The 27047-nt window shown below is 46.1% G+C and overlaps 1 protein-coding gene and 1 long non-coding RNA gene across 8 annotated transcripts in view; one reads left to right on the forward strand and one right to left on the reverse strand.

The window, feature by feature from the left end:
* On the forward strand, positions 1-20657 carry LOC138845117 (uncharacterized). The gene is made up of 2 exons (XR_011381829.1): positions 1-469; positions 2221-20657. It is a non-coding gene; the product is annotated as an uncharacterized lncRNA (long non-coding RNA).
* Positions 19213-27047, reverse strand: part of LOC100358570 (zinc finger protein 717) — a 21841-nt gene continuing 14006 nt past the window's right edge. For 3 of the 7 annotated variants that reach the window (XM_070056284.1, XM_017339038.3, XM_070056285.1), the window contains 3 exons: positions 22880-23006; positions 22546-22638; positions 19213-21865 (listed from right to left, as the gene is read on the reverse strand). In XM_070056284.1, the coding sequence (XP_069912385.1) occupies positions 20106-21865; positions 22546-22638; positions 22880-23006 (1980 nt within the window). In that variant the 3' untranslated portion in view covers positions 19213-20105. Of the gene's footprint in view, positions 21866-22545; positions 22639-22879; positions 23128-27047 lie in introns of all 7 variants that reach the window. The other 4 variants (XM_070056287.1, XM_051838697.2, XM_070056286.1 and 1 more) reach the window with 3 other exon arrangements.

Here is a 27047-nt window from a genome sequence, read left to right on the forward strand (position 1 = left end):
GGGACTCCGCGTCCCACAGCGCTCAGCGGGCGGCTGGACGGTGGGACTCCGCGTCCCAGAGCGCTCAGCGGGCGCGTGGACGGTGGGACTCCGCGTCTCAGAGCGCTCAGCGGGCGGCTGGGCGCTGGAACTCCGTGTCCCAGAGCGCTCAGCGGGCGCGTGGACGGTGGGACTCCGCGTCCCAGAGCGCTCAGCGGGCGGCTGGGCGGTGGGACTCCGCGTCCCAGAGCGCTCAGCGGACTGGCGGGCGGGGACTCCGTGTCCCTGAGCGGCAGGAGGGGAACCTGTCCTGTTTTTTCAGCTCCGAGTGCCTCGGGGGCCAGGCGAGGTGGCCGCAGCCAACCCGTCTGACGCTGGACGCCCCGGCCTCGCGTCGCTGCTGCCTGAAGCCCCGTCAGGTCACGGAGCAAGCGAGGCAGCCAGAGCTTGCGTTCGGGGCAGGCGCCAGGGCGTCCCGGGACCTTGGAAGGTGCGAGGAGAGAGCGGGCAGGTTTGGGACGCAGGTAGAGGTTGGGGCCTCCATGTCAGCCAGGGCCATGCCGGGCATGACCGAATTGCAAGCAGGGAAGCTGGGGCCCGAAGGTGGATGGCGGCTGGAGGATGCCACGCGGCAGGCCGCTGAGGGCCACGGCGGCCGGTGTTCTGGAGAGCAGGTTACCGTCTGACAGCAGTTCCTCCCAAGGCTCAGATGAAGCTCGGAGTTTTAAGGGCGATGCAGTAACCACCTCCACGAGCCAAGCTGATTTCAGTTTTACTACCTTAGCAACTTAGGTTTTGACCTTAGAGTTGGGAAAATAAAGCAACGCTGCAAAGTCCTGGTTACCCGTGAATTCGCTGCAGCTTTGTACCACATGGAAAGCTCTTAAGTATCTAAGATTTGAGAAACAAGCACATTTTCCTTTTCAGTTTTCTCACAGTCCTTCCTCTTATGTGTGTAAATTTCCATTTGTTTAAGTAACACAAGTTGCTCTTATCTACTTCAATTAAAACAATAGGAACATTGTACGTTTTATATGTTAGGGTCTCAAATATTTTTTGGATGCCTGAATAAACAATACTAAGTTTTTTTTCTAAGTTACAATAAATATACACTATGTACTGTCCAAGAGTACTTCAAAAATTCGTGGGGAGAAGGCAGGTGGAGGTGGGTGTTTGGTTCAGTGGTTAAGAAGCTGCTTGGAGCTCCTGTGTCCCACCTCTGGTCCCAAACCAGCTTCCTGCAATTGTGCACACTGGGAGGCAGCAGGTGACAGCTCAACTACCCGAGTCCCTGCCACCCTTGTGGGGGACCCATATTGGAGGTCCCAGCTCTAGGTTTCAGGCTGACACAGCCCCAGGTGTTGTGGGCATCTGGGGAGTGAACCACTGGAGGGAATTGCTCCCTCACTCTCACCCTTTCAAACAAATAAAAATCATTTTTTTTTAAAACTTTGTGGGAAATATGGCCAGTGTTAAAGTGTGGCAGGTTAAGCTACTGCATATGATGCTGGCATCCCAAGTTTGAGTCCTGGCTGCTCCACTTCCAATCCAGCTCCCTGCTAGTGCCTGGGAAAGCAGCAGAGGATGGCCCAAGTTCTTGGGCCCCTGCACCCATGCGGGAAGCCCCGAGGGGACCCCTGGCTTCAGCCTGCCCAGTCCCAACTGTTGAGGCCATTTGGGAAGTAAACCAACAGATGGAAGATCTCTCTGTCTCCTCTCTCTGTAACTCTGCCTTTCAAATAAATAAATCTTTAAAAAATTTTTGTGGGAAGTAATTGGCATTGACTCTAGCAGGATGTCAGCATCTCATTCCACAGTGCCTGTGTTCAGTTCCCAGCTCCTAACTCGTTTCCTGCTGATGCAGACCCTAGGAGGCAGTTCTTGCCACCCATGTGGGACACCTGGATTGAGTTCATCTCATCTGGGCAGTGGACCCGTGGATGGGAGCTTCTGTCTCAGCTCCCTAATACATGGTCTTTCAGCTGCACGTCTGTCACCAGGCTTTCACTTTCCCCCAAATTTTTTTAATACCACTAAGCATTTATTAACACTGTTAAACAGTCCTTGCTAGAAATAAACCATAGCAGGACTGACTTCTAGATACAACCTACAAATATGTACATGTAAAATCTTATCCATGGTATAACAAGTTGCAAAAACTGATGACAGAGTTGGTATGTAACATTTCCACTGGTTCATTTTACATTTACGAATGTTATCCTGCCTTTATTTATTTTACAGCACACATTACAAAGAGAACATAACATCTGCGGCAACATAGAGGATCCTTTTTTTAGTCTTACCTTAAACTGTAAATTCAACTGAACTTGAGCGCTCTGGACAGAGAACCAGCATACAACCTGCTGTCTTGACTACCTAATGTCTCCTGGGTAAATGCGTGTGTGGGGAGCAGGCCTCTTCCTGATACAGGTAACTTTACTAATGTAAACGTCTTCTCAAAGGCAAAGCCTGCAGTAGGCATTTAGCTGAGTTGTTAGCCTGCCGTTTGGCTCCTGGCTCCAGCTTCCTGCTGATGCAGACCCTGGGAGGCAGCAGTGATGGCTCAAGTAGCTGGGCTCCTGCCAAGCACCTGGGAGCTCTGGACTGCGTTCTTGGTCCCAGCTTTTGCTTCACCCAGCGCTGGCCCTTGCAGGCATTTGTACGGTGAGCCAGCAGATGAGAGCCCTGTCTCTCTCTCTCAGAGAAAAACAAAAGCTCAGTTCTTCAGAGCTACTTCTGTGTCTTCAGTTTCTCAGAACTCCCGGTTCAAAATTTACCAAAGAAGTGGCATATTCTGGTTACAGTCATACTTTTGGGGTGCTGAGCAGCAGTAATGGAAAACCTACAGTGTACTTCTCTGTTGATCTTACAACTTTGCAGGTACTTGGGAACATAGCTGAGTCACCTAAAAAGGAGCCACAAAATGGCTGTTCTAGTGGCTAAGATCCAAGGGACAACCATGGATGACATCACCAAGTGACTTTAGATTGTTGATGCCAGTGGTCTAGCCTGGTGTTTGAGGACTTTCCCTCTTTGTCATCAGTAAGGACTGTTGTGGTGGCCAGGTGCACAACCAGGGCTGTGCTACAGTCAAAGAAAATATACTCCAGCATACATCCTGCATCCAGATGAAGCAACCAGTCAGGGTTAGGGGCAGGGTTAGGAGGAGCAGGATGAACACCCAACACAAAGCTAGATGCCAACGTACTGGCAGGAGTCTATGCCCAACTTCTCTTTTGTACCTGTGTGAGGGCAACTGGAATAATTTCCTGATACTGTGCTCTCCTCCCAGTAAGCTCAGGTCCCTTTAAAAATGAAAACAAAAGTTGTAGTGACTGACAGATGTGTAAAAATGTAGTAAGTTGATGAGTGTATAAAGGCTGTGAGCTGCTGAGGTGGGGGGATAGATGGGTTCTTCAAACAGGTGCAGGATGTGCCGCAGGGGTACGGAGGGGACATCTTTCTGCACTGTGCGGGGAGCAGGTGACCTGCATTACCATACCACTGAGCACAGAAAGCCACCTGTAAGGACAGCCATGCAAATGACACAGACCACACTCACTTCCTGTGAAACACAGGGAGGCCAAGAGAGAAGGAGCAGGACCTAGGGGAGGCTGGCTGTGTACTGGGGAGGGGGCAGCTCTGCGGCTGTGCTGCTGGGACCCACCTTGCAGTGACAGCAGAGGCGGCTGTGGGAGATGCGGTATCCCAGGTGTCTCCAGGGCCAGATCTGTGCTCCCCAAGGTGCAGTGGCCACCCTGGACCAGGACATGTATCCCCGCCAACCTCCCCGAACTCTGAAACTGCATGCACTCTCACCACCTCCCCTAGGCGCCCCCACCCCAGCCTCTGCAGGGTCTTCTGTAGGAAAAGCCGCCCTGAGGAAGGGGGTGTGACAGGCCTCTAAGGTGGTCCTCACCTCCTTAACCCCTGGGACGTGCCAGTGAAGAGCCCAGCCCGAGGGGTCCACAGCACGTAGAACAAGAGAATCCCAGCCGCCACGCGGTTCACAGTGGGCCGCGAGGCACAGCTCGGCCCTGCGGCTCTCGGGGAACCTGTGAGGGAGGGGCCCTGAGAGGGGCGGGGTGGGAGCTCTGGCAGCAGAAGGGATTCTGGCCACGCGTCTTTCGCAGGAATGACAGAGAGTGTTCTGTGCTGAGGGAGGAAGACGGCGGCAGGTGGGAGGCCGTGCGCGTTCTGCAACTCCATTCAGAGGACAGTTCTGGTCAGGTGGCTCCTTTGTGACAGCGCCTGTCAGGGACAGAACCTATCCTGTCTGGCGAGGGAAAGCCAGGCTGGGTCTTCCTGGGAACTCAGCTGGCAGGCCCATCCTCACCAGCTCCAATGTCTCCCCACACTGTAAAGTACCCGAAAACCTGAGACCAGCTCACACTGCCACCAGTTCCCCACAACATCCTCAGAGCTGTAGGGTGGGCTCCCGCAACTGGGGTCTCCACTGTGAGGCCTCACAGCACCCACTTTTCCAACCTGTTTCCTCCTGTGGGAGTGTGAGGATATAATCCAAGCCGGCAAGGAACTGACAGCTTAGCTACAGGTGAGCCACAGGCACTTGGCTTTCTAAATGCCACAGTGTACCCCGTCTCTCCAGCCCTTCTGGGGTACAGTCCCCCACACAGGCTGCACAGTCCTTCACTGCCAGGCCTTTGCTCACAGCGCTGTCTCTGCCTGGAAGCTGTGCTGCCCTCCTCCATCTGCAGAATTCACGTCCCAGCACAGGGCTCAGCTCAGCAGCTTCCTGGCGAAGCCCCCTGGCATTCTGTCCCTCTCAGAGATGGCTTAGAAAGGCCTGCTGGGAGGGACCGGCACGGTGGCACAGCAGGTTAAGCTGCCACCTGCAACACCAGCATCCCACATGTTTGCTGGTTCGAAAGAAGAAAGAAAGGAACAAGAGGAAGGAAGGAAGGTAGGCAGGCAGGACTGGCACGGAAGGAGGCACGACTCCCAGCTGTGGTCCTCTCCAGGCACTAAGCCCCTGCCCAGCACCGTGCCCAAGGACCTGACCCTTGCTGGCTGACCTGCCACTCTTGAATCAACATCTCTGCCCTACGTTCCCCTTGTTGCCTACTCTGGCCAAGCCCATGTCCCTCCAGATTGGCTGGGGGCCCAGGGCCGTTGAACCCCAAGCGGACTTTCCAGTCCCCCACATCTGGTCACAGTCCCAGGAGCACCCCCCAGCAGCACATTCTTCCTAATCTGTTAGTCAGTTCACCAGTTACTTAATGGACCAGAACGACTCTGGATCCCCTCTTCTGAATTTGCCACTCCGACTCCTTTGTGTGAAGGAACCAGCAGATCAGCTAAGTCTCAACCCAGGCTGAGCCAAGGAGGAGGGGCCGGCCACTGGATGGGACACCTGAGGGCTGGATTTCCAAGAGACCTTGCCAGGGCCCGGAGGAGTACTTATTAACTGTCCCCTGTTGGCGAGAGGCCCTGCTCGCAGAACAGTGCCCACCGCCAGTCCCCGGACCTGGCGCAGCCACAGGCATTGGGAGGTGAGCATCCACCTTCTCAGTGCGAGGAGGCCTCCTTGGCAGAAATGCCCAGCAAGGACCCTGAGCCTACCAAGCTGGCAGCCACTGTGTGCCAGTCAGTTCAGGGGCTCCTGAAAACACGAGGCCTTTGCTAACAGCACTGTCCACTCCTGAGTACTTCACGGTTATTTTCCCTTCGGAATCCGTAAAAACAAATACTGAGGCAAGCTACTGTCAACAGAGTGAGGACCTGGCACTGAGGTGAATCAGCAGACATAGAGAAACAAGGACAGAACTCTCAGAAATCGCTGCCTTTTAAACACATACCAATGACAGTGACTGCCCTGCATAGCAGGACGGGGGAAAGAAAGAAATCTTTCCAATGGCCGGCGCCGCGGCTCACTAGGCTAATCCTCCGCCTAGCGGCGCCGGCACACCGGGTTCTAGTCCCGGTCGGGGCGCCAGATTCTGTCCCAGTTGCCCCTCTTCCAGGCCAGCCCTCTGCTGTGGCCAGGGAGTGCAGTGGAGGATGGCCCAGGTGCTTGGGCCCTGCACCCCATGGGAGACCAGGAAAAGCACCTGGCTCCTGGCTCCTGCCATCGGATCAGCGCGGTGCGCCGGCCGCAGCGCGCTGGCCGCGGCAGCCATTGGAGGGTGAACCAACGGCAAAAGGAAGACCTTTCTCTCTGTCTCTCTCTCTCACTGTCCACTCTGCCTGTCAAAAAAAAAAAAAAAAAAAAAAAAATCTTTCCAATGAAAACGCCGGCCAAGACATGATGGGGCCTCCTCTTCCTGGCACCACACTGGCACGTTCAGAAGACCCAGCTGGTCCCAGGAGAGCTGGAAGGACACTCTGTCCAGGGTCAGCAGTGAATAAAAGCACTGGGAAGCAGCACAGCCTTTGCTTCAGACCTGCAGTTCCAACAGGAGCTGCAGCACAGGGGCACTGCAGAGCCCACCGGATCTGGCCTCCAGGATGGCAAGTGCAGGTCAGCCTCTCCCACGGCTGCCAGTTCTGTGATGCCGGACCTACCAGGCTTCTTCCAACAAAATGAAGTGCTGCGTCCACCTGCTCCCTGGACACAAGGGCAATCCCCACAGAAGGAGAGCATTCGACAAACAGGAAACAGAGTCCGAAAGACTAGTGCAGCTAGACAAAAAGCAGAAACACAGAGTAGCCAGAATGGGATTAAATTCCTCTCCCTTCCTATCAAAAAAGCCCGTAGGTTTCTCAGTGCCACCAATTACTGCCCTGTAGCCTACCAGCCGCAAGTGAGCAGCACGAAGAGGAAGAAGGTCTGAACTGCAGCTTGCATCCCTCTGCTCTGGCAAGCAATTCATTTCACCTCACACAGGCCACCACCAACAGCAACCCGCCCCTCACAGTGAGTGACTCCAACTGCAGTATCAACAACGTGTAGCTAAAGATCCCGTGCTCCAGTGCAAATGCATGTGAACCTCTACTTCACCAAGTGCATGGGAAATTCTGGGCGCTGGGCCTCACTCTGTCACGTGGATTCCCACATTCTGCTCGGCCTCAAGGGTCCGGCAGAGACTCCAGAGTGAGCCATTCCGCCCCGGTGGCACTGTTCGTCACCAGTCACCCAACAGCATTCAAGCCTTGCATGTTTTACAGCTTCTGGATCCCTGGTACCTGGTCGTGCGTGTGGTCACCAAACACCCAGGCTAATAACTGCTCTAGGACAGTGCTGTCTTGTTTGCGTGCTGTTAGGAGACCATCAGTGATGTTCTGGCCCAGCAGTTTGCTCTCATGGTTCCTTTGCTGCTTAACAGTCTCACTCAGGGGGAGATCTCTGCCACTGATCCACACTCTCCTCAACAAGGCAAGGGCTGGAAGGCCACCCACCTCCTCCACGACTAAGCACTGACTGCTCCAGGAACGACACCTCATGTCTGGAAAGACAGAAAGTCACTAAGTAAGGCAGCACAAAGGTGCTGTGTGGCAGCAAAGCACCCTGGTGTCAGTGAGTAGGACTGCTACAGGACGAGCTGGAGCCTCCACAGAACCCACCTGGTCAGAACCATTCCCTCCCGCCGCTGCCACGGCTGACATCTGCAGCGGGGCCGTCTCCTGTTAGACTCAGACTTCTCGCGGCCATCCAGAGACCTGACTGCTGCTCCTGTGGCTACATTCTGCAAGCTGCAGCCTGAAAGAAGTAAACAGGTTTATTTCCATTTCTTTTGCTTAAGATTTATAACTTACTGGAAAGGCAGAGTTACAGAGGAGGTGGGACAAAGAGGCAATAGAGAACGTTGATCCACCAGTTCACTGCCCAGTCACAATGGACGGGGCTGGCCCAAGCCAAAGCTGAGAGCTTAGAACTCCATCCGGGCCTCCCCAACGTGGATGGCGGGGACCCAGGGACTTGGGCCATCCTCCGCTGCTTTCCCAGGTGCACCAGCAGGGATCTGGATCAGAAAAGGAGCAGCCAGAACTCGAAATGAGGCTCCTACAGGACGTCAGTGTCGCAGGCAGCAGCCCAACTCGCTGCAGCACAACACTGGACCTTGTGTGCATTTCTAATGAGGACTGTAAGTGACAGCTCCCAGACACTTTAGGTGATCCCATCCTTCTAACTACTGGGGGCAAGGTGCTAAGTATTTTATGCAGAAACATTTCAGCAAAGTTATTTCAGTTCAAGTGATGGTTCAGAGAGCTTGAGACCTTTTCATTAAAGGAACTGGCTTCCTCTCCTTGTTGAATTCCTTAGAATAACCATTCCCTTTACTAAGAAAAACAAACAAAAACACCTTGGCCTTCTCACTATCAACTGCAGATTCGCTGGGATTCTCCTTTTACTATTATTCACAGACACTGGAAAGAGAGATTAACTCTTTAAAAGACTACAAGTGTTAAATAACGAGTTTACATGCCTTCACTGAGGCAACTTCTAGAACATAAGGCACAGAAGCTACTGTTTCCATGATGGTGACTTAAATGTGAAATTTGAGGGACCAAAATGAACCGAACTTGGTATCTTGGCAAGATTTCTTGTTACCTTGGAGTGGTACTTTGTGAGATGTTTACACAAAGTATGAAGGAGGCTATCAACAAATAAACTAGAAAAAGAAACAGAAAAAAAAAAATCCAGGTTTTACTTCCATTTCTTTAAAATATGAAAGTAAATAGTAAAACATTCAGAAATGTTATAGGAAAGGAAATTACTTCTTCTTTTTTTTTTTTTTTTTTGGACAGACAGAGTTAGACAGTGAGAAGAGAGACAGAGAGAAAGGTCTTCCTTCCATTGGTTCACCCCCTAAACGGCTGCAGCGGCATGCTGCGCCGATCTGAAGCCAGGAGCCAGGTGCTTCTCCTGGTCTCCCATGGGGTGCAGGGCCCAAGCACTTGGACCATCCTCCACTGCCCTCCTGGGCCACAGCAGAGAGCTGGACTGGAAGAGGGGCAACCGGGACAGAATCCAGTGCCCCAACCGGGTCTAGAACCCAGGGTGCCAGCGCCACAGGTGGAGGATTAGCCTAGTGAGCCATGGCGCCGGCCTAGAAAATTATTTTTTTTTTTTTTTTTTTTTTTGACAGGCAGAGTGGACAGTGAGAGAGACAGACAGAGAGAAAGGTCTTCCTTTTGCCGTTGGTTCACCCTCCAATGGGCGCTGCGGCCGGCGCATTGCGCTGCCGATGGCAGGAGCCAGGTACTTATCCTGGTCTCCCATGGGATGCAGGGCCCAAGGACTTGGGCCATCCTCCACTGCACTCCCGGGCCACAGCAGAGAGCTGGCCTGGAAGAGGGGCAACTGGGACAGAATCCGGCGCTCCGACTGGGACTAGAACCCGGTGTGCTGGCGCCGCAAGGTGGAGGATTAGCCTAGTGAGCCGCGGCGCTGGCCTAGGAAATTACTTCTTTTAAAAGTTACATAAAACAATGTTTTACAATAAAATAAGCAAAAACTGGACTACCTTAAATGAAAATCCTATTCATCAAATGACACCATTAAAGGGTACAGAGAAGTGACAGAGAAAAAACAAACTTCCTCAAATATAACCAGTTCTTAAAAAATATTTATTTGAAAGACAATGAGACATAAAGAGAGTACTCCCATGGTTTACTCCCTAAATGCCCACAACAGGCAGGACTGGTCTAAGCAGAAGTAAGGAGCCATAAACCCAATCCAGGTCTCCCACATGAGTGCAGGAACCCGATTACGTGAACCATCACATCACCTTCCAGGGTCTGCATGAGCAGGAAGCTGCAGTCACAAGACAGAGCTGGGTATCCAGCCTGGCACTCAGGCTGCATTGTGCTGCAGCAGAGTAAGCCACCACTTGCAACCACAGCGTCCCATATCAAAGTGCCAGTTCAAGTCCTGGCTGCTGCACGTCTGACCCAGCTTTCTGCTACTGCACCTGGGAAGATGGCGCATGATGGTCCAAGTCCTTGGGCTCCTGCACACATGTCGGAGACCTGGAAGAGGCTCCTGGCTCCTGGCTATTGCAGACATCTGGGAAGTCTATTTGTCAATCAGAGCTATGTCCCTCCCTCGCTCTCTCTCTCTCTCACTCTCTCTCCCACCACCACCCTGCCTTTCTAATACATAAATCTTTTAAAACAAAAAACAAAAACCCAGGCACTACAATATGGGACATGGGCACCCTAACCAGCATGTTAACTGCTTAAACACCTGCCCCCACTGCTTTTATTAAGATAGAGACTCCAACAGAAAAGTAGGCAAGAGGCTTGAAAATCTACACAGAAAATTTCCAAGTGTTTAGCAATCATATAAAATGTGCTCAACATTATTAGAAATTAGAGAAATGCAAACTAAAGCCACTTAACATAGACAAAATTAATGAGACTTCTTCCCTGAAAAGGGGGCACAACTGAACCCTCATGAAGTAAAACTGGAGTGTAAGCTGCATCTGGAGAAACTGGTTGTCGAAAATACAGAACACCTCACCACCACAGGCTGACCGAGAGAAATGCCACACGTGTGTGTCACAACATGGTGAGATACAAGTAATGCTCATCCAAACACTCGAGACCCAGGGGAAGGGGCAAGAGGAGGTACGTTCAGAAGAGCTAAGTGGGAAGTACACACAGAGCGTTCTCCAAGACAAGGCACGAAATTAGCCTTAGATTTAAGAAGACTGAAATCATATCAAATATCTTCTCAAACCACAGTGGCATGAATATATAAATCAGTAACAGGGGAAACAATGAACAATTCACAAGTATGTGGAAATTAAACAGTGTGCTCCTAAACAACTATTGGGCCAAAGAAGAACTTAAAAGAGAAATTCTAAAAATACACTGCGAAAAATAAAAATTGGAACCTAACACATAAAACTTAAAGGAAGTAGAAAAAGCAGTTTAGAGAAGAAAGTTTATGGCATTACATATCTACATCAAGTAATAAGATCTTGGGCCAGCATTGTGACGCAGAGGGTTAAGCTGCTGCCTACAATGCCAGTGTCCTATCCAAGCACCAGTTCAAATCCTGCCTACTCTACCTCTGATCTAGCTCCCTGCTAAGGCACCTGGGAAATCAGGAGACAGCCTGTCCTTGATCCCCTGAATCCGTATGTGAGACCCAAAGAGGGTTCCAGGCTCCTGGCTTCAGCGTGGCCCAGCCCTTGCCATTGCAGCCAATCAGAGAGTGAATCAACAAACAGAAACTCATTCTCTCTCTCCAGTGGATGAAAGAACTCTCTTTCTCTGTGTCTGTCTCTCTCTCTCGCTGTAATTCTACCTTTCAAATCAAAATCTTAAAAAAAAAAACACTCAATCTAATAATTTGCCAGGTTTAGTAGAAGAAAATGACAAAAATCAAAAGATATAAAGAAACAGACTATAAAATTTAGAAAACACCAATAAAACTAAGTTGTTTTTTAAAAAGCTAAACAAAATTGACAAATCCTTAGCTTGTCTAAGAAAAAAAGACTCAAACAAACTCAGAGAGGAGACATTAAAACTGCTAACACAGATGTACAAAGCATCAAATAAGAAAATTATGAGCAATTATGAATCAATAACACTGATAACCTAGAAAAAAATGAATAAATTCCTAGGAACATGACCCACCAAGACCAAATCCTGAAGAAATCATAAATATTAACAGATCAAGAATGAGTAAGGATACTGAATCAATAATAAGTTCCCCAGCAAAGGAAAGCCCAGGGCCAGACGGCTTCATGGCTGAATTCTACAAACATTTAAATAACACTAATTCTCAAAATTTTCTAAAAATTGAAGAAAGCATACTTATAAACTCATTTTATAAAATCATCATTATCCCGACATCAAAGCTAAACCGACACTACAAGGGGTGGGGGGAACCACTATCTCAGATGAAAATTACTCAAGAAAATACTACTACATTATATTCAACAGCACAATAAAAAGACTTTACCTTCATTAACTGAGATTTGTCCCCAGATGCAAGGATGATTCAACATATGCAAATCAGTACATGTAATTCATCCTATTAACACAATGAACAAAATTCATATGGCCAACAGATGCAAAAAATGCATTTAGCAAACCTGAAATACTTTTATGATAAAAACTGCCAACAAATTAGGTGTAGGGGAAACATATTTCAACATAATCAAGGCCATAAATGGCAAAACTGCAGCTAGCACCATGCTCAACAAAGTCAAAAGCTTTTCCTCTAAGATCAAGAATGGGATAGGGCTGCTCACTCTCAACAATTTGATTCCATTAAGTACTAAAAACTGTGACTCCACTAAAACCTGTTAGAACTCAAAAATCACTTCATTAAAGTTGCAGAGTACAAAATTACACTTAAAAATCCACACTCAATGGGGGAAGGGTACTATCTTTGACATACAATATTGGGAAAACTCGTTATATACATGCAAAAGAAACTGGACCCTATCTCAACATTTATACAAAAATCATGGAAGAAATGGGTTAACACTTAAACATAAGACCTGAAACTGCAAAACATAAGAAGACATAGGGAGAAAGCTTCATGACATTGGCCCAAGCAATGAATTTTTGGATATGGCTCACAAAAGTACAGCAAAAAAAGTAAAAATAAACTAATGGGATTTTAAGAAACTAAAAAGTTTCTGTAAAGCAAAGAAAGGAATAGAGTGAATAGACAATCCAAATATTGTGAGAAAATACTCACAAATCATACATCTGATAAAGGGCCATTACACAAAATATATAAGGGACCCAAACCACTCTGTAACATGAAATCAGCTATCCCTATTAGAAAGGCCCTGAAGACATTTCTCAAAAGCAGACATACGTGGCCAACAGATTGATGAAAAAAATTCCCGGGGTTGGTGCTGTGGTGCAGCGGGTTAAAGCCCTGGCCTGAAGTGCCAGCATCCCATATGGGTGCTGGTTCTAGTCCCAGATGCTCCTCTGCCAACCCAGCTCTCTGCTATGGCCTGGGAAAGTAGTAGAAGATGGCCCAGGTCCTTGGGCCCCTGCACCCACGTGGGAGACACGGAAAAAGCTCTTGGCTCCTGGCTTTGGATCAGCACAGTTCCGGTCGTTGCGTCCACCTGGGGAGTAAATCAGTGGATGGAAGACCTCTCTGTCTCTACCTCTCTCTGTAACTCTTTCAAATAAATAAAATAAATCTTTTAAAAAAATTCTCAATGTAATAATCAGGGAAATACAAATTAAAATGATGAAATATCACCTCATACCTGTTAGAATGCCCATTATCAAAAAAATGAAAAAAAAGCAAGAATTAGGAAGCAGAGAAAAACGACTCCTTTGTGCACTGTTGTTGGGAATAGAAATCAGTACAGCCAGTCTGAAAAGAGCATGAAGGTTTCTCAAAACACTAAGGGCTACCACAGGATCCAGCAATGCCACCTGTGGGTACCTATCTGAAAGAATGTGCCAATGCTGACTACTGCATTATTCATAACACACTACCAATGGGCTCACCATTGGATGAATGGTTTTTAAAAGTCTGGTACAGGGCCGGCGCCATGGTGCACTAGCTTAATCCTCTGCCTGAGGCGTCGGCATCCCATATGGGTGCCGGTTTGAGTCCCAGCTGCTCCTCTTCCAGTCCAGCTCTCTGCTGTGGCCTGGGAAAGCAGTGGGAGATAGTCCAAGTGCTTGGGCCCCCGCACACGCATGGGAGACCAGGAAGAGGCACCTGACTCCTGGCTTCGGATCGGCATAGCTCTGGCCATTGCGGCCATTTTGGGGGTGAACCATTGGATGGAAGACCTTTCTCTCTCTCGCTCTCACTGTCTGTAACTCTACCTGTCAAATAAAAGATAAAATATCTTAAAAAAAAAAAAAGTTTGGTACAGGGGCCAGTGTTGTGGTATAGCAGGTAAACCAACCACCTGCAATGCCAACATTTCATAGGGGCACCAGTTCTTGTCCCAGCTGCTCTACTTTTGATCCAGCTCCCTAATGGCTAGGGAAAGCAAGAGAACATGGCCCAAGTGCTTAGGACCCCACCATCCACGTGGGAGACCTAGATGAAGCTCCTGGCTCCTGGCTTCAGCCAGCCTTAGCCCTGGCCATTGCAGCCATTTGGGGAGTGAACCAGTGGACGAAAGATCACTCCTGCTCTGTAAGTCTGACTTTCAAATAAATACATCTTGGGGGAAAAAAAATGGTATACCCACAAAGGTATCCCATTCAGCCTTTAAAAGAAGAAAATTCTTCCATTTGTGACTACAATGATGAACATAGAGGACATTATGTTAAATGACATAAGCCAGGCACAGAAAGACAAATACAGCATGATCTCACTTGTATGTGCACTATGTAAGTCAAATTCAGAGAAAGAGAACAGAATGGTGGTTATGAGCAGATGAGGGAAAGAAGTGAGGGTGTGAGAAGAAAGGGACACAGCTGTCCAAGGGCACAGTTTCAGTCAGACAGGAGGAACACGGGATGGAGCTTTACTGCACAGGATGGAGACTGGTGATGCAACTTCCAAGTGGGTTTCAAAAGCCCTCACCAAAAGGAATTCATATGTATGATGCAATGGATATGTCAGTTTGCCAGACTTGATCACTGCACCATTTATAAAACATCACACTGGGCCCCACAATTTATATAACTCCTATTTGTTAATTTAAACTAAAAATTTTAGGGGCAGATATCATGGCATAGTGTGTAAACCTGCTGCCTGTGATACTGGCATTCCATATGGGCAATAGTTTGAATCCTGGCTATTCCACTCCAATCCAGCTTCCTGCTGTTGTGCCTGGGAAAAGCAGCAGAAGATGGTCCACATGTCTGGGCACCTCTACCCATGTAGAGACTAGGATGAAGCTCCTGGATTCTGGCTTTACCCTGGCCAGCCCTGGCCACTGCAGCCACCTAAGGAGTGAATCAACAGATGGAAGATCTGTCTGTCTCTCCCCCTACCCTTCTCTCTGTAATTCCACCTTTCAAATAAATAAATGTCTTTTAAAAAATAAAATAAAAATTTTAAAAGCATAAACTGTCAAACCGGATTTAACAAACAGGTAAAAACAAAATATACGTGTACAGAAAAAAAATACTTTTGAAAAAAATATTTATTTGAAAGGTAGGCTTAGAGGGAGAGACAGAAAGAGAAATCATCCATCTGTTGGTTCATTCCCCTAATGGCCACAACAGCCAGGGTGGACCAGGACGAAGCCAGGCGCCCAAATATTTGGGTCATCACCCACTGCTCTTCGAGTGCATGTGTTAGCAGGGAGCTGGATCAGAGGCACAGCAGTCAGGACCCCAACTGGTTCTTCAAAATGAGACGGAGGTCAGTGCTGCAAGCAGTGGCTGAATCCACTGTGTCACAATGCCAGCTCCCCATAAAAACACTTTAAATTCAATGATACAAAAAGGCTGACATTTAAGGGGCAGAAAGACAATACATCATGTAAAAGGACTTTGAATGAGTTAGATATACTGGCTGGCCATCTCCAAAATGGACAGAATAGACTAAAACAAAACAAATCTTGAGACAAATAGATATTTTATAGTACTAAAAGGCCCAACCAATCTGAACAACTAACAATCCTAACATATGTACCTAACAAAAAAAGCTCAACATTAAATAAAGGGCAAAAGTTCACAGAGAATTAGACTGTTCAATAATAGGTCTTGCAAATGTCAATATCCCACTTTCACTAATTAAGAGAAAAAACAGTAAGATTGACAAGGATATAAACACAATGAACTGACTTAATAAATGTTTCCACTTCATCTATATAATTCATATACATTTAGATACAGACACCACACACATCCAACAACGGAATACACATTCTGTTCAAGTGAACACGGAATATTGTCCAGAAAAGACTATTTGATAGTTCATAAAACATCCTACATTTATCCTAAATTCAAAAGGATTAAAATCATACAAAGTATGATTTCTGACCATAGTGGATTTGAACTGAAAATCAGTAATAGAAAGATATTTAAGGAGTTTACAAACAGTTGAAAGTAAGCAATATACTCTAGGCTAGTGAGTTACAGAAGAAATAAGGCAAATTACGACTGAACATGAAAACACAACATACAAAAACAAACATAATGCAGTTAAAGTAGGGGTTAGAAAAAAGTTACAGATGCAAATATCTACATTTTTAAAAGACCTGAAATCAATCAGCTAGTCTTCCACACTAAGACATGAGCAAAAGGGAGAACCAAAGCTGAGAGAAAACAAGAAATAAAGATGAAATTGGAAAGGACAGAGAAATCATACTTCGTTGCTCACTGGTGGGAGATCAGCAGTGGACTGGCGGCAGATGGGGAACGACATCCCTGCTCACCAAGACTGCAGAACCTCTACACCCAGCCCAGCCCTCAGGTTCTCTTCAGGACTCCATTCTGCCTGACTTGCTCCTGTCCCCTCTCTGGATTCCCCCTACGCCTCTGAGAAAGTAACACCGCACCTGCTGTCCACAAACCCAGCACTGAGTCCCGGGGAGGGCCAGGCCAGCCTTCACCATCTACTGCTCTTGTCTACTCACCTCCTGCCAGGCCTGCTCAACTCTCTGGGACAGGAACAGAGCAGCATGCAGGCCATGCCCTGCTTCTACGTGGAGAGTGAGTCCATTCAGATTTCAGGTATGCTAGCAAGACATTGAGTTTTAGGCCACAGGCAAAAAGCTGTGCCACTCACCACTCAGCAAAGTCACCTCCAGCCCTTGTCCAAAGACTCAAGTGTCACATAAGGGGCCTAGATGTAAGACGCATATGTGGTGGGCAAAGGGCAGGGGCAGGAAACCCAGAACCCCTTCACAACAAGCAGCAAATGAACAACCACCCATACCCAGGGGTGTTCCCTGTACTTACAGGGCTGCTCCGGTGACCAACGACCAGAAACTACTCCACACTGGGACACAGACCAGGCTCTCCATCTGGACAGGATGTGTAAGGCATGAGTTATGCCCTCCTCACATTCCAAGCTGCGTGCACAGTTGGTCATGCCATCCCCAGCCACTCCTTCCATCCTCCTGACCTCATTTCTGGGCCCTGAAGAGCCATGAACTAGGCCCAGAAGAGAGGCTGTGCAGTGACACCCTTCCCTGTGTCCCCGGTTTCAGCCATGCCCCAGTGCATACCTTTTCTCTCCCATTTCTGCCCCTACCTTGGAGCCTTGGTCTTCTCCTTACTACTCACAGAAATTCTAGGAGCAGTGAGGGAGCCTCTAGACTCCAGGCTGCACTACTGCAGAGACTCCAAGGTGGAACCATCAGTAAGTCTACAGGCTGCATGATTCCTGTAGCTCTTCTCCTGGGGGATTGCAGAGCCTGGGCTCTGATGAGCTTCCATGTGTTCCTCAGCCCATAATTTACCTTCTCCTAACTGTGGGATATTTACTGTGCAGCTGGTAATATTGTGCCAGCTTGGTAGAAAAAAACAATGAAAGTATGTGGGGGAGGACTGCTTGAATATTACTCAGCTGATAACTGAGGTCTCCACTTCCATCTATTACTGCTATTTCTTACCCCTATTTTCTATACCTCATTCAATTTCTTAATGCTTATATTTATTTGAAAGGTAGCATGTGTGTGACAGAGAGAGAGCAAGAGAGAGAGAGTGAGAGAAAAGATTGCATTTGCTGGTTCACTTCCCAAATGGCCATAACAGCCAGTGTTGGAACAGGCCAAAGCCAGAAGCCTGGAATTCCACCCAGGTCCCCCACGTGGACTGCAGGGACTCAAGTACTTGAGCCATCACTAGCTACCTCCCAGGATGCACACTCGTAGGAAGCTGGATCAGCAGCAATGCAGCCAGGACTTGCATCAGCACTCCAATATGGAATGCAGGTATCCCAAAGGGTGGCTTAACCCACTGTACCACAACACTTGCCCATCTCAGTTGCTGAACCCAATGGAGAGAGAATACTGTAGGGTTCTCCCAAGAGGATGGTAAATATGTCTGCTCCTTTAAAAAATTCCCTGTACATATATGCTAAGGCTCAACCGTGAGATGTGCATTTACAGATGCTATCATTACCTGAAAACGTGGACTTTTGATCAGTACAGACTTTGCTCTATCACTAAAAGTGTTTTCTGCCTTAAAAACAACTCTGCATGGGGCCAGTGCCATGGTTAATCCTCCACCTGCGGCGCCAGCATCCCATATGGGAGCCGGGTTCTAGTCCCAGTTGCTCCTCTTACAGTCCAGCTTTCTGGCGCCGCGGCTCACTAGGCTAATCCTCCACCTTGTGGCGCTGGCACACCAGGTTCTAGTCCCGGTCGGGGCACCGGATTCTGTCCCGGTTGCCCCTCTTACAGGCCAGCTCTCTGCTGTGGCCCGGGAAGGCAGTGGAGGATGGCCCAGGTCCTTGGGCCCTGCACCCGCATGAGAGACCAGGAGGAAGCACCTGACTCCTAGCTTTGGATCGGCGCGGTGGGCCGGCCGTGGCGGCCATCTGGGGGGTGAGCCAACGGAAGGAAGACCTTTCTCTCTGTCTCTCCCTCTCACTGTCTAACTCTGCCTGTCAAATCAAAACAAACAAACAAACAAAAACCTCTGCTTTGTTTTAGCTAGTTTTTCTCTAAAATACACATAATTTGTTTCCCATTACTTCTGTATTTATCCTCATTTTTGTTGTTTGCGTCTCATGATTTGTATCTGGGAAATTCCCAGAAGGTATGACAAGGGCCAATGGAGCACTGGAGGTGAATGGGGGTGAACTGCAGGCCTGTCCTCAGGACGGGAGACAGTACAGACACAGGTACAGCTAGAATATCTACTAATGCATTTGTAGCCCTTATACCTAGGAATGGCCAGGTCACAAGGCTCATGTGTACTGAGAGCTAAGCCCAATGCAAATCAAATCAGAATTCAGGAAGGGTTCTGGAGGGAGCCAGCATTGTGGTACATTAGGTTAAGCTGCCATTTATTTGCGAACCCAACAATCCACAAGAGCATAAGTTTGAGTCCCGGATGCTCCACTCCTGATCCAGCACCCTGCTAATGTGCATGGGAAAAGCAGAAGATGGCCCAAGTACTTGAGTCCACCATATAACAGATCCAGAAAGAATTCCAGGCTCCTGGCTTTGGCCTGGCCCAACCCTGGCCATTGTGGCCTTTGGAAGAGTGAACCAGAAGACAGAAGATCTCTCCCTCTCTCTCTCTCTCGCCCCTTCACCCCATCTATCTCTCCTTCCTTGTAACTCTGCCTTTCAAATAAATAAATCTTTTTGTGAAAAGGTCTCTGTGGACATAGAAAGAAGTTCACAAATACTTTAAATAAAATTACAGATCAGTGTGAGGGATGATAATGAAACAATAAAGACTATATTAAGAGGAATATAAAGCTACTATAATATTCAACATTATCATATTTTTCAACAAGTGCCTGCAAACAGTTCAGTGAAATAAAAAAGGAGTCACACCTACCAGATAAATTCAGTCAAGTCAAGGCTCAATTAAAACAGGAGTAACCCATCTAAACAAAGTATAAGCAAAACGACCAAATAAATAAAAGAAAAAAAAAACACACCAGCACAGTATCATTCACAGGAAGACCGCCTGGACTTTAGGCCAATTGGACACTCTGCTCACAGCCTTTCTTCATCCTGTAAACGCAGAATGCAGATACTGCAGGCAGCTGTAGGCCCATACAAGTCTGGGGTTATCACAAATACAGTGATCACCAGCAACTCTGTACCATGGAAAAACACGTCTCATGCAGAGCTGGATTATAGTTTTATGGCCGACACTTAGGAATCATATGATGCCCCTGTGGTTATACAGCTGATCTGTACTGGAATAATGTGGGCAAAGAATAAAAGAAAAATAGCCACTTCAAATACTAATTTAGTAAATGATGACGGTTTTTTAAAGAAGTGGGTGTTATGGACTCAATATTCCCAAAATTCACATGTGAAAACAAGAGCTGTTATATAACCACACCCACAGTAGGAGTCTAAAAATAAAGGCTGTATGTACAAGAAAAGAGAGTACAATATGGAGAATACACAGCCAGTCTCTGTCACGCAGTATTACTCCCCTGTGTGCAATACCTAATACCTGTGACGTGTGACTTCTGCCAAAAAGTTTTCCCATATGCATTACACTTAGGGTGCCTTCTTTGTGTGACATTTGTCGAGGTTTGACTTACAAAAGGTTTCTCCCCATTTATCACGTTTATAGAATTTCCTTTTGTGTGATTTATGACATTCAATGAGCCCTTAGAGTAGAAAGTTCTGCCATTCTTTATATTCATATGCTTTCCCACGTGAATGAGTTCTTTGATGGGTCCTGAGGTATGACTTCCGGCAGAAAGTTTTCCCACATTCATTACACGCATAGGGCTTTTCCCCTGTGTGAATGCTCTGATGCATAATGAGGTTTGACTTGCGACAGAAAGTTTTGCCACATTCATTACATTCGTACGGTTTTTCCCCTGTGTGGGTTCTGTGATGCCTGCTGAGATGTGACTTCTGGCAAAAAGTCTTTCCACATTCACTACATTCATAGGGTTTTTCCCCTGTGTGAGTTCTCTGATGTATAGTCAGGTCTGACTTTCGGTAAAAGTTTTTTCCACATTCATTACATTCGTAAGGTTTTTCCCCTGTATGAGTTCGCTGGTGCATGCTGAGATGTGACCTCTGACAGAATGTTTTCCCACATTCACTACATGCATAGGGCTTTTCCCCTGTGTGAATTCTCTGATGCTTGCTGAGGTTCGACTTCTGGTAGAAGGTTTTCCCACACTCATTACATTCATAGGGCTTTTCCCCTCTGTGAGTTCTCTGATGCATGCTGAGGTGTGACTTCCTGCAGAAGGTCTTTCCACACTCGTTACATCCATAAGGCTTCTCCCCTGTGTGAGTTCTCTGGTGCATGCTGAGGTGTGACTTGTGGTAGAAGGTTTTCCCACACTCGTTACATCCATAGGGCTTTTCCCCTGTGTGGATTCTGTGGTGCATGCGCAGATGCGACTTCCTAAAGAAGGCTTTCCCACATTCATTACAAACATAAGGCTTCTCCCCTGTGTGAGTTCTCTGATGCATGCGGAGATGTGACTTGTGGTAGAAGGTTTTCCCACACTCGTTACATCCATAGGGCTTTTCCCCTGTGTGAGTTCTCTGATGCATGCTGAGGTGTGACTTCCTGAAGAAGGTTTTCCCACACTCATTACACTCATAGGGCTTTTCCCCTGTGTGAGTCCTCTGATGTCTGCTGCAGTTTGACTTGTGGTAGAATGTCTTTCCACATTCATTGCATTCGTAGGGCTTGCCCTCTGGGTGAACTCTGTGATGGATAGTAAGGTTCGGTCTACAGATGAAAGGTTTCTCATATATCCCTATATGTGGTCTCTGATTTAGTATAAGATCTGCTTTGCTAATGAAAGTTTCCCCAAATGCAGTACATTCAGAGAGTTTCTCGTCTCTGTGTGTCTGCTTGCGTTCAGTGAGATTAAACTTTTCATAGAATGCTTCCTTTCCTGTGTGAGTTGTCTCTCCAACAATGAGAGCTGACCGATCACAGGGCTTTCCATATTCACTGTATTTATAGGAGGTCTCTCCCATTTGAATCATCTTATGTGTAAAGAATAATTCTTCACTGTTGAGGGTTTCCCCTTGTTCATTATATTCAAAAGGCTGATGCAAAGTGTGAATCCCATAATGCTCACCAAGATGCTCACAGCCTCTGAGAGAATTCCCAGTCATATGGTATTCACGAAGTTTCACTTCAGCTTGCATCTCAGCAGGCTCGCTAGGAAGGAGCACATTCTGATAGATATTGAACACATGAGGCCCCAGTCTTGAATAACTTCCATTCCTCAAAATCAGTTCTGAAATATAGTTTGGGCTCCAATTACATGTTTTTCTTAATTCAACTCTTTCCTTAGTTGATGTATTACTGTTTGCAATTACAAACTGCCAGAAATTTATGTCTTGATTTTCTTGGCCGGTCTCAATCACATCATCAATTTTCTGGACAACTGAAATGAGAAAAAAAAATCCATATTCATGAACCACATCTAAGCATCACTCCTAGAATGCTCACACAAAGGTAAATAAACTTCTTCCTACCCTAGTGACACAAGATTTTAATTATGGTAAGCATATGTTTTTTCTCCTTAATGAGTTAATATAATAAATAATGTAAATGGTTCTTCCAATGTTAAACCATGCTGTTTCTTGCTGCTTTGTTCTTTTCTTTTAATAAGCGAAGAAATATTTAGTAAAAATATTCACCCACTACCTAGCTGTAGTACTGAATACTTTTCATCTGCCTTTTGTTTTCTCTGTTCTTTTACTCTGGCTTTTTACAATAGCAACTATGTACGTTTCATGCTTCTTCTTTGCTGCTCTTTCAGCTTTAAAGATGACAAAGTTATCTTGGATCAGCTATCTGCAGGTGCAGAAGAGGCCCACCAGTCTGATCCATAAGCAGGAACATGGTTTGGAAGAGAACTATCACCTACGTTTGTCTAGTTTTCACTCTTCCCAGGATGGACACACAAGAACTTTCTTTGGAGAACATAAAACACACATATCTGATGCATGAAGCCAGTTGTCGTTAGGGCTGGGACTTGGGAAAAATTGGTGAGAACAGCTCAACAGAGCCAACTTCTGCTGAGCTCTTCTTGTTCTCCCTGCCCAGTATGTACTGACTGACCTGAGACGCTCTGGTTTAGGGATTCTTCTACCGTCCATGGTTCTGCTCCTTGTTCCAACTTGAAGATCACCTCAGGTTTGGTAATGCAGAATCCTGTTAATGGGAAATAACGTAGGACTTTGCCAGACTGCTAGCTCAGGTCCTTTGAAGAATGACAACAGCTTAGCTTCAGGAGCTGTGCAATGAAACAGCCAATTTGAACTTTTTGCTAGTGTTTATTGTCACATTCTTCAGACTGGAATCCTACACCTAGATAGCATTAAACCATATATAAAGTTCATGTATTTCTCAAAGGAAAGGTTCCACTTGGGAGTTACTGGGGAGTTTTGCTCACCCAAGGACAGCAGGCTGCTGTAGGTCTCCAGCATCACATCCCTATACAGGGTCCTCTGAGCACTGTCCAGGTCCTGCCACTCCTCCCAGGTAAAATCCACAGCCAAGTCCTCAAATGACACCAACACCTGCAACAGCATATTTCTCCTCAACATATCAGCTCTCGATCACAAAACAGGAAGACTGAGAGTTTATTCTTCTGAGTGTCACATATATATGTCTTACATACGATGCAGCTCACTTTTTATTCTATATGGCAACAGAAAGAAAATCACAGTAAAAACATATTGCACCTGTATTATTAACTTGTACTTTCCAAAAATAGTACCATGAAGTTTCCTTTATATACCTGGAAAGGTTCTTATTCCTAGCAAGATAAAGATGAATAAAATTTTGATTCTGAAAGCAGCTCACAGGCTAGTCTGAAGATGAAAGTATAAACACATACCTGAAATAACACAGCAGATAAACTGAGGTGCCTGTTCAGTGTAGGGCAGCGTAACAAAGAAGCAGATAAAATAGACTGCTTTGAATTATAAGATTGCACTTCACTGAAAAAACCAATGATGATGAAATCTTCTATAGGAATGTGTTCTCATGAATAAGAAGCAACAGAAGAGGCCAGTGCTGTGGCATGGTAGGCTAAGCCTCCGTCTGCAGTGTTGGCATCCCACAGGGGCACCGGTTTATGTTCTGGCTGCTCCTCTTCCAATCCCACTCTCCGCTATTGCCTGGGATAGCAGTAGAAGATGGCCCAGGTCTTAGGCCCTTGTAACTGCATGGGAGACCTGAAAAAGCTCCTGGCTTTGGATCACCCCAGCTCAGGCCATTGTGGCCATTTCGGGAGTGAACCAGCAGATGGAAGACCTTTCTTTCTATCTCTCCCTCTGTCTGCAACTACCTCTCAAATAAATAAATAAATCTTTAAAGAATCAACAGAAACCAGGTACTGGTAAAAGCACAATGAATACACACCAAGCGAATGAAACTGAAAATAGCACATTGTCTAGGCGAGTGTTCCTGGGATGTGATGAGAGGTAAAGGCAGTAAAAGGGCTCAACAACTGATAACTGAGTTATTCTATATTTAAACACTCGACTTAATTTCAACAATAAAACTTTTATGGACCTGTTTTTAATTATTTATAAAACATGTTCATAATCATCTTCATATTTCCCTTAGCATCCAAAAGAATTGCTACTCTTCACATGAAAGTGATTATGCACTTGCTAAGCCCAGGATATAAAGGAAGGGCCAATAAAAAGCGGTAAGTTACTAGATCAAACTTGCATTTTGAAAGTCATTCCCCAGAAGGACCTAAGGAACACTTAGAGGTGGGAGAAATCATTGTGAGACACGACCAGTTATCATCAGCACACAGAGCAGTAAGAATACAGAATCATCATCATAAAAAGGGAAAGGAAGAAGATTCAACAGTAATTGCTACGCAGATAATGAAAAGTAGAGTTTAGTTTCACGATGTCTGTCTGAGTAGTTAGGTAGATACTAGGACTGAAATCAGGAAAAAGAACAAAAATATGGTGGAAAGATGTAAGAATGATCCTGGACATACTGTGCTTGAAGTTTCTGTAGTGAAATATGGGGGGGGGGGGGGGGGTGTTCAACTGCCAACTAGAGATATGATACAGAGCTCAAGAGAAAAATCTAAGATGAAGATAAATATTTGGGAAGCAGAATTTCAGTGATGCCTGAAGCCTTAAGAGTAATGGCTAAAAGAGAAGCTGAGTATAGAAAGAAGAAAATGAACAAGTATATAATCTGAGGATACACTGACATTCACTAAAAGAAAAAGGGAAATATTCATAGAACAAGACAGCAAAGAAGAAAATTTTAAGGTTTATTTCAGGAATAAAGAACATCTCAATCTTAAGAAATCATTAACATGAATATATATGATTTGAAAAACTTTTTGCTCCAAAATAAACTTAGATTTTAATTTCATTTTTCACAAACTTTTTAAACTACACTCATGTATTTTATCAAATTCATAACCACCCACATAGATACTGAGAAAAGTATATTTTAAAATGTCCCATTTGTAATGAAGAGCCTTAATAAAAGAGGCTCAGGGCACTCTTCCTTAACATAAAATGTGGTGCCGGTGCCACGGCTCACTAGGCTAATCCTCCGCCTTGCGGTGCCGGCACACCCGGTTCTAGTCTCGGTCGGGGTGCCGAATTCTGTCCCAGTTGCCCCTCTTCCAGGCCAGCTCTCTGCTGTGGCCAGGGAGTGCAGTGGAGGAAGGTCCAAGTCCTTGGGCCCTGCACCCCATGGGAGACCAGGATAAGTACCTGGCTCCTGCCATTGGCAGCACGGTGCACTGGCTGCAGCGCACCGGCTGCGGCGGCCATTGGAGGCCATATATATATTGTGTATCTCTTAGCCCAAGAATCAGCACTGTAGTTAAAGGGGAAACACTGAAAGCTAACGATACTTCATTAATGTAATTATTTAGCACCAGACAAGATGTGTTAATCAATTCAAAGGAAAATAAACAATTGAAAATAACTAATCTGCATACAATTTATACCTACAAAAGTAAATCTCCTAAAAACTACTCCAAACACCATGATGCAATAAATTAACATAAAAATATAACACATAAAGTCATCATACAAATCCAACATTAATACAGTAACAAAAACAAGAAAGTGAAATATCTAGCAATATATGTAACAACAACAAAGTACACAACTGTACTTATATGATAGAAGGGAAATATGTGAGTCCAAAAAAAGAAGAATATATTCATGGACAAGATTCTGCATCACAAACATGTCAATTCTCCTTAAGTCAGTAAACTGATTTAACAACCTAATGGAAACAATTTACTCATATATGGAGACAAGCTAATTCAACATTCATGTGAAAAATTAAAGCTGCAGGGGCCATGGCTCACTTGGTTAATCCTCAGCCTGCAGCGCCAACATCCCATATGGGCGCCAGGCCTTCCAGTCCAGCTCTCTGCTGTGGCCCGGGGAAGGCAGTGGAGGATGGCCCAAGTGCCTGGGCGCCTGCACTCGCATCAAAGACCAGGAAGTACCTGGCTCCTGGCTTCAGATCAGCGTAGCTCCGGCCATGGCGGCCATGTAGGGGGTAAACCAATGGAAGGAAGACCTTTCTCTCTGTCTCTCTCTCTCACTGTCTCACTCTATCTGTCAAATAAATCAAAAAAAATAAATAAATAAAGCTGCAAGAATAGACAGTATATGATGGATTATATTTCCCTTCACCCCAAATCAGTGTCCTTACATGTTTTCATCATCTTGGGCTGCCAACACAAATACCATGCACTGGGTGGCTTAAACAACAGATATTTTGATTATCACAGCACAGTCCAAAATCAACATACCAGTAGATTCAGTTCCTGATGAGGTCTCTCTTCCTAGCTTACAGACAGGAGCCTTCCTGATGTATCCTCATAGGGTGGATCTCTCTCCCGCTTCTTCTAAGGCCTCAAATCCTATCAGATTATGGCCCTATCATCATGACTTCATTTAACGGTAATTACCTCTTAATAGTCCTATTTCTAAAGTCACACTTGGGCTTAAGACTTGGCTCAACTATCTAAAATCTGGGAGGACCCAATTCATCCATTGCATTAGTGTCTTTCTCTGCGGAATAATTAAACGTACCCTTGCAACATAACTCACATAAACTGATTGGTGGTCCTCATCTGCCTTGTTTGACCAATGACATGTGAGTGAAAGTGACAAGTGTAAGAGCCAAGCATAAGCCACCAAGTTCTCTCTCTGCTACAAGGACCAACAATATTATAGAAGACCAAGACCCTCCGTCTGGAACTTTGAGAGAGGAGGAAGGAACAAAAGCAAATCTGACCCATGACAGACAAGTAATGAGTCAAAAAGAAACATTTCTGTTTGGAATAAGTGGTAAATCAATCAGGAAAACGAAAGAAACACCACCGACAACACTGACAAGTAGTACAAGGATGGCCATCTATGCTATCCAATAGCCACATACTTAAAATAGCATTATTTAAGGTTACCTTCAAGGGTACACCAAAAAGTTACAGAAGAATGCAATTAAGAGAAATTTACTTTGGTGTAAAATATTTAAAATTTGTTACAGCAACACAAAACAGACTAAGCAAAAAAACAACAGATATTTTCTCATCTCTATGAGAC

Source organism: Oryctolagus cuniculus, chromosome 14, assembly GCF_964237555.1.
Source record: "Oryctolagus cuniculus chromosome 14, mOryCun1.1, whole genome shotgun sequence".
Lineage (NCBI taxonomy): Eukaryota > Metazoa > Chordata > Mammalia > Lagomorpha > Leporidae > Oryctolagus > Oryctolagus cuniculus.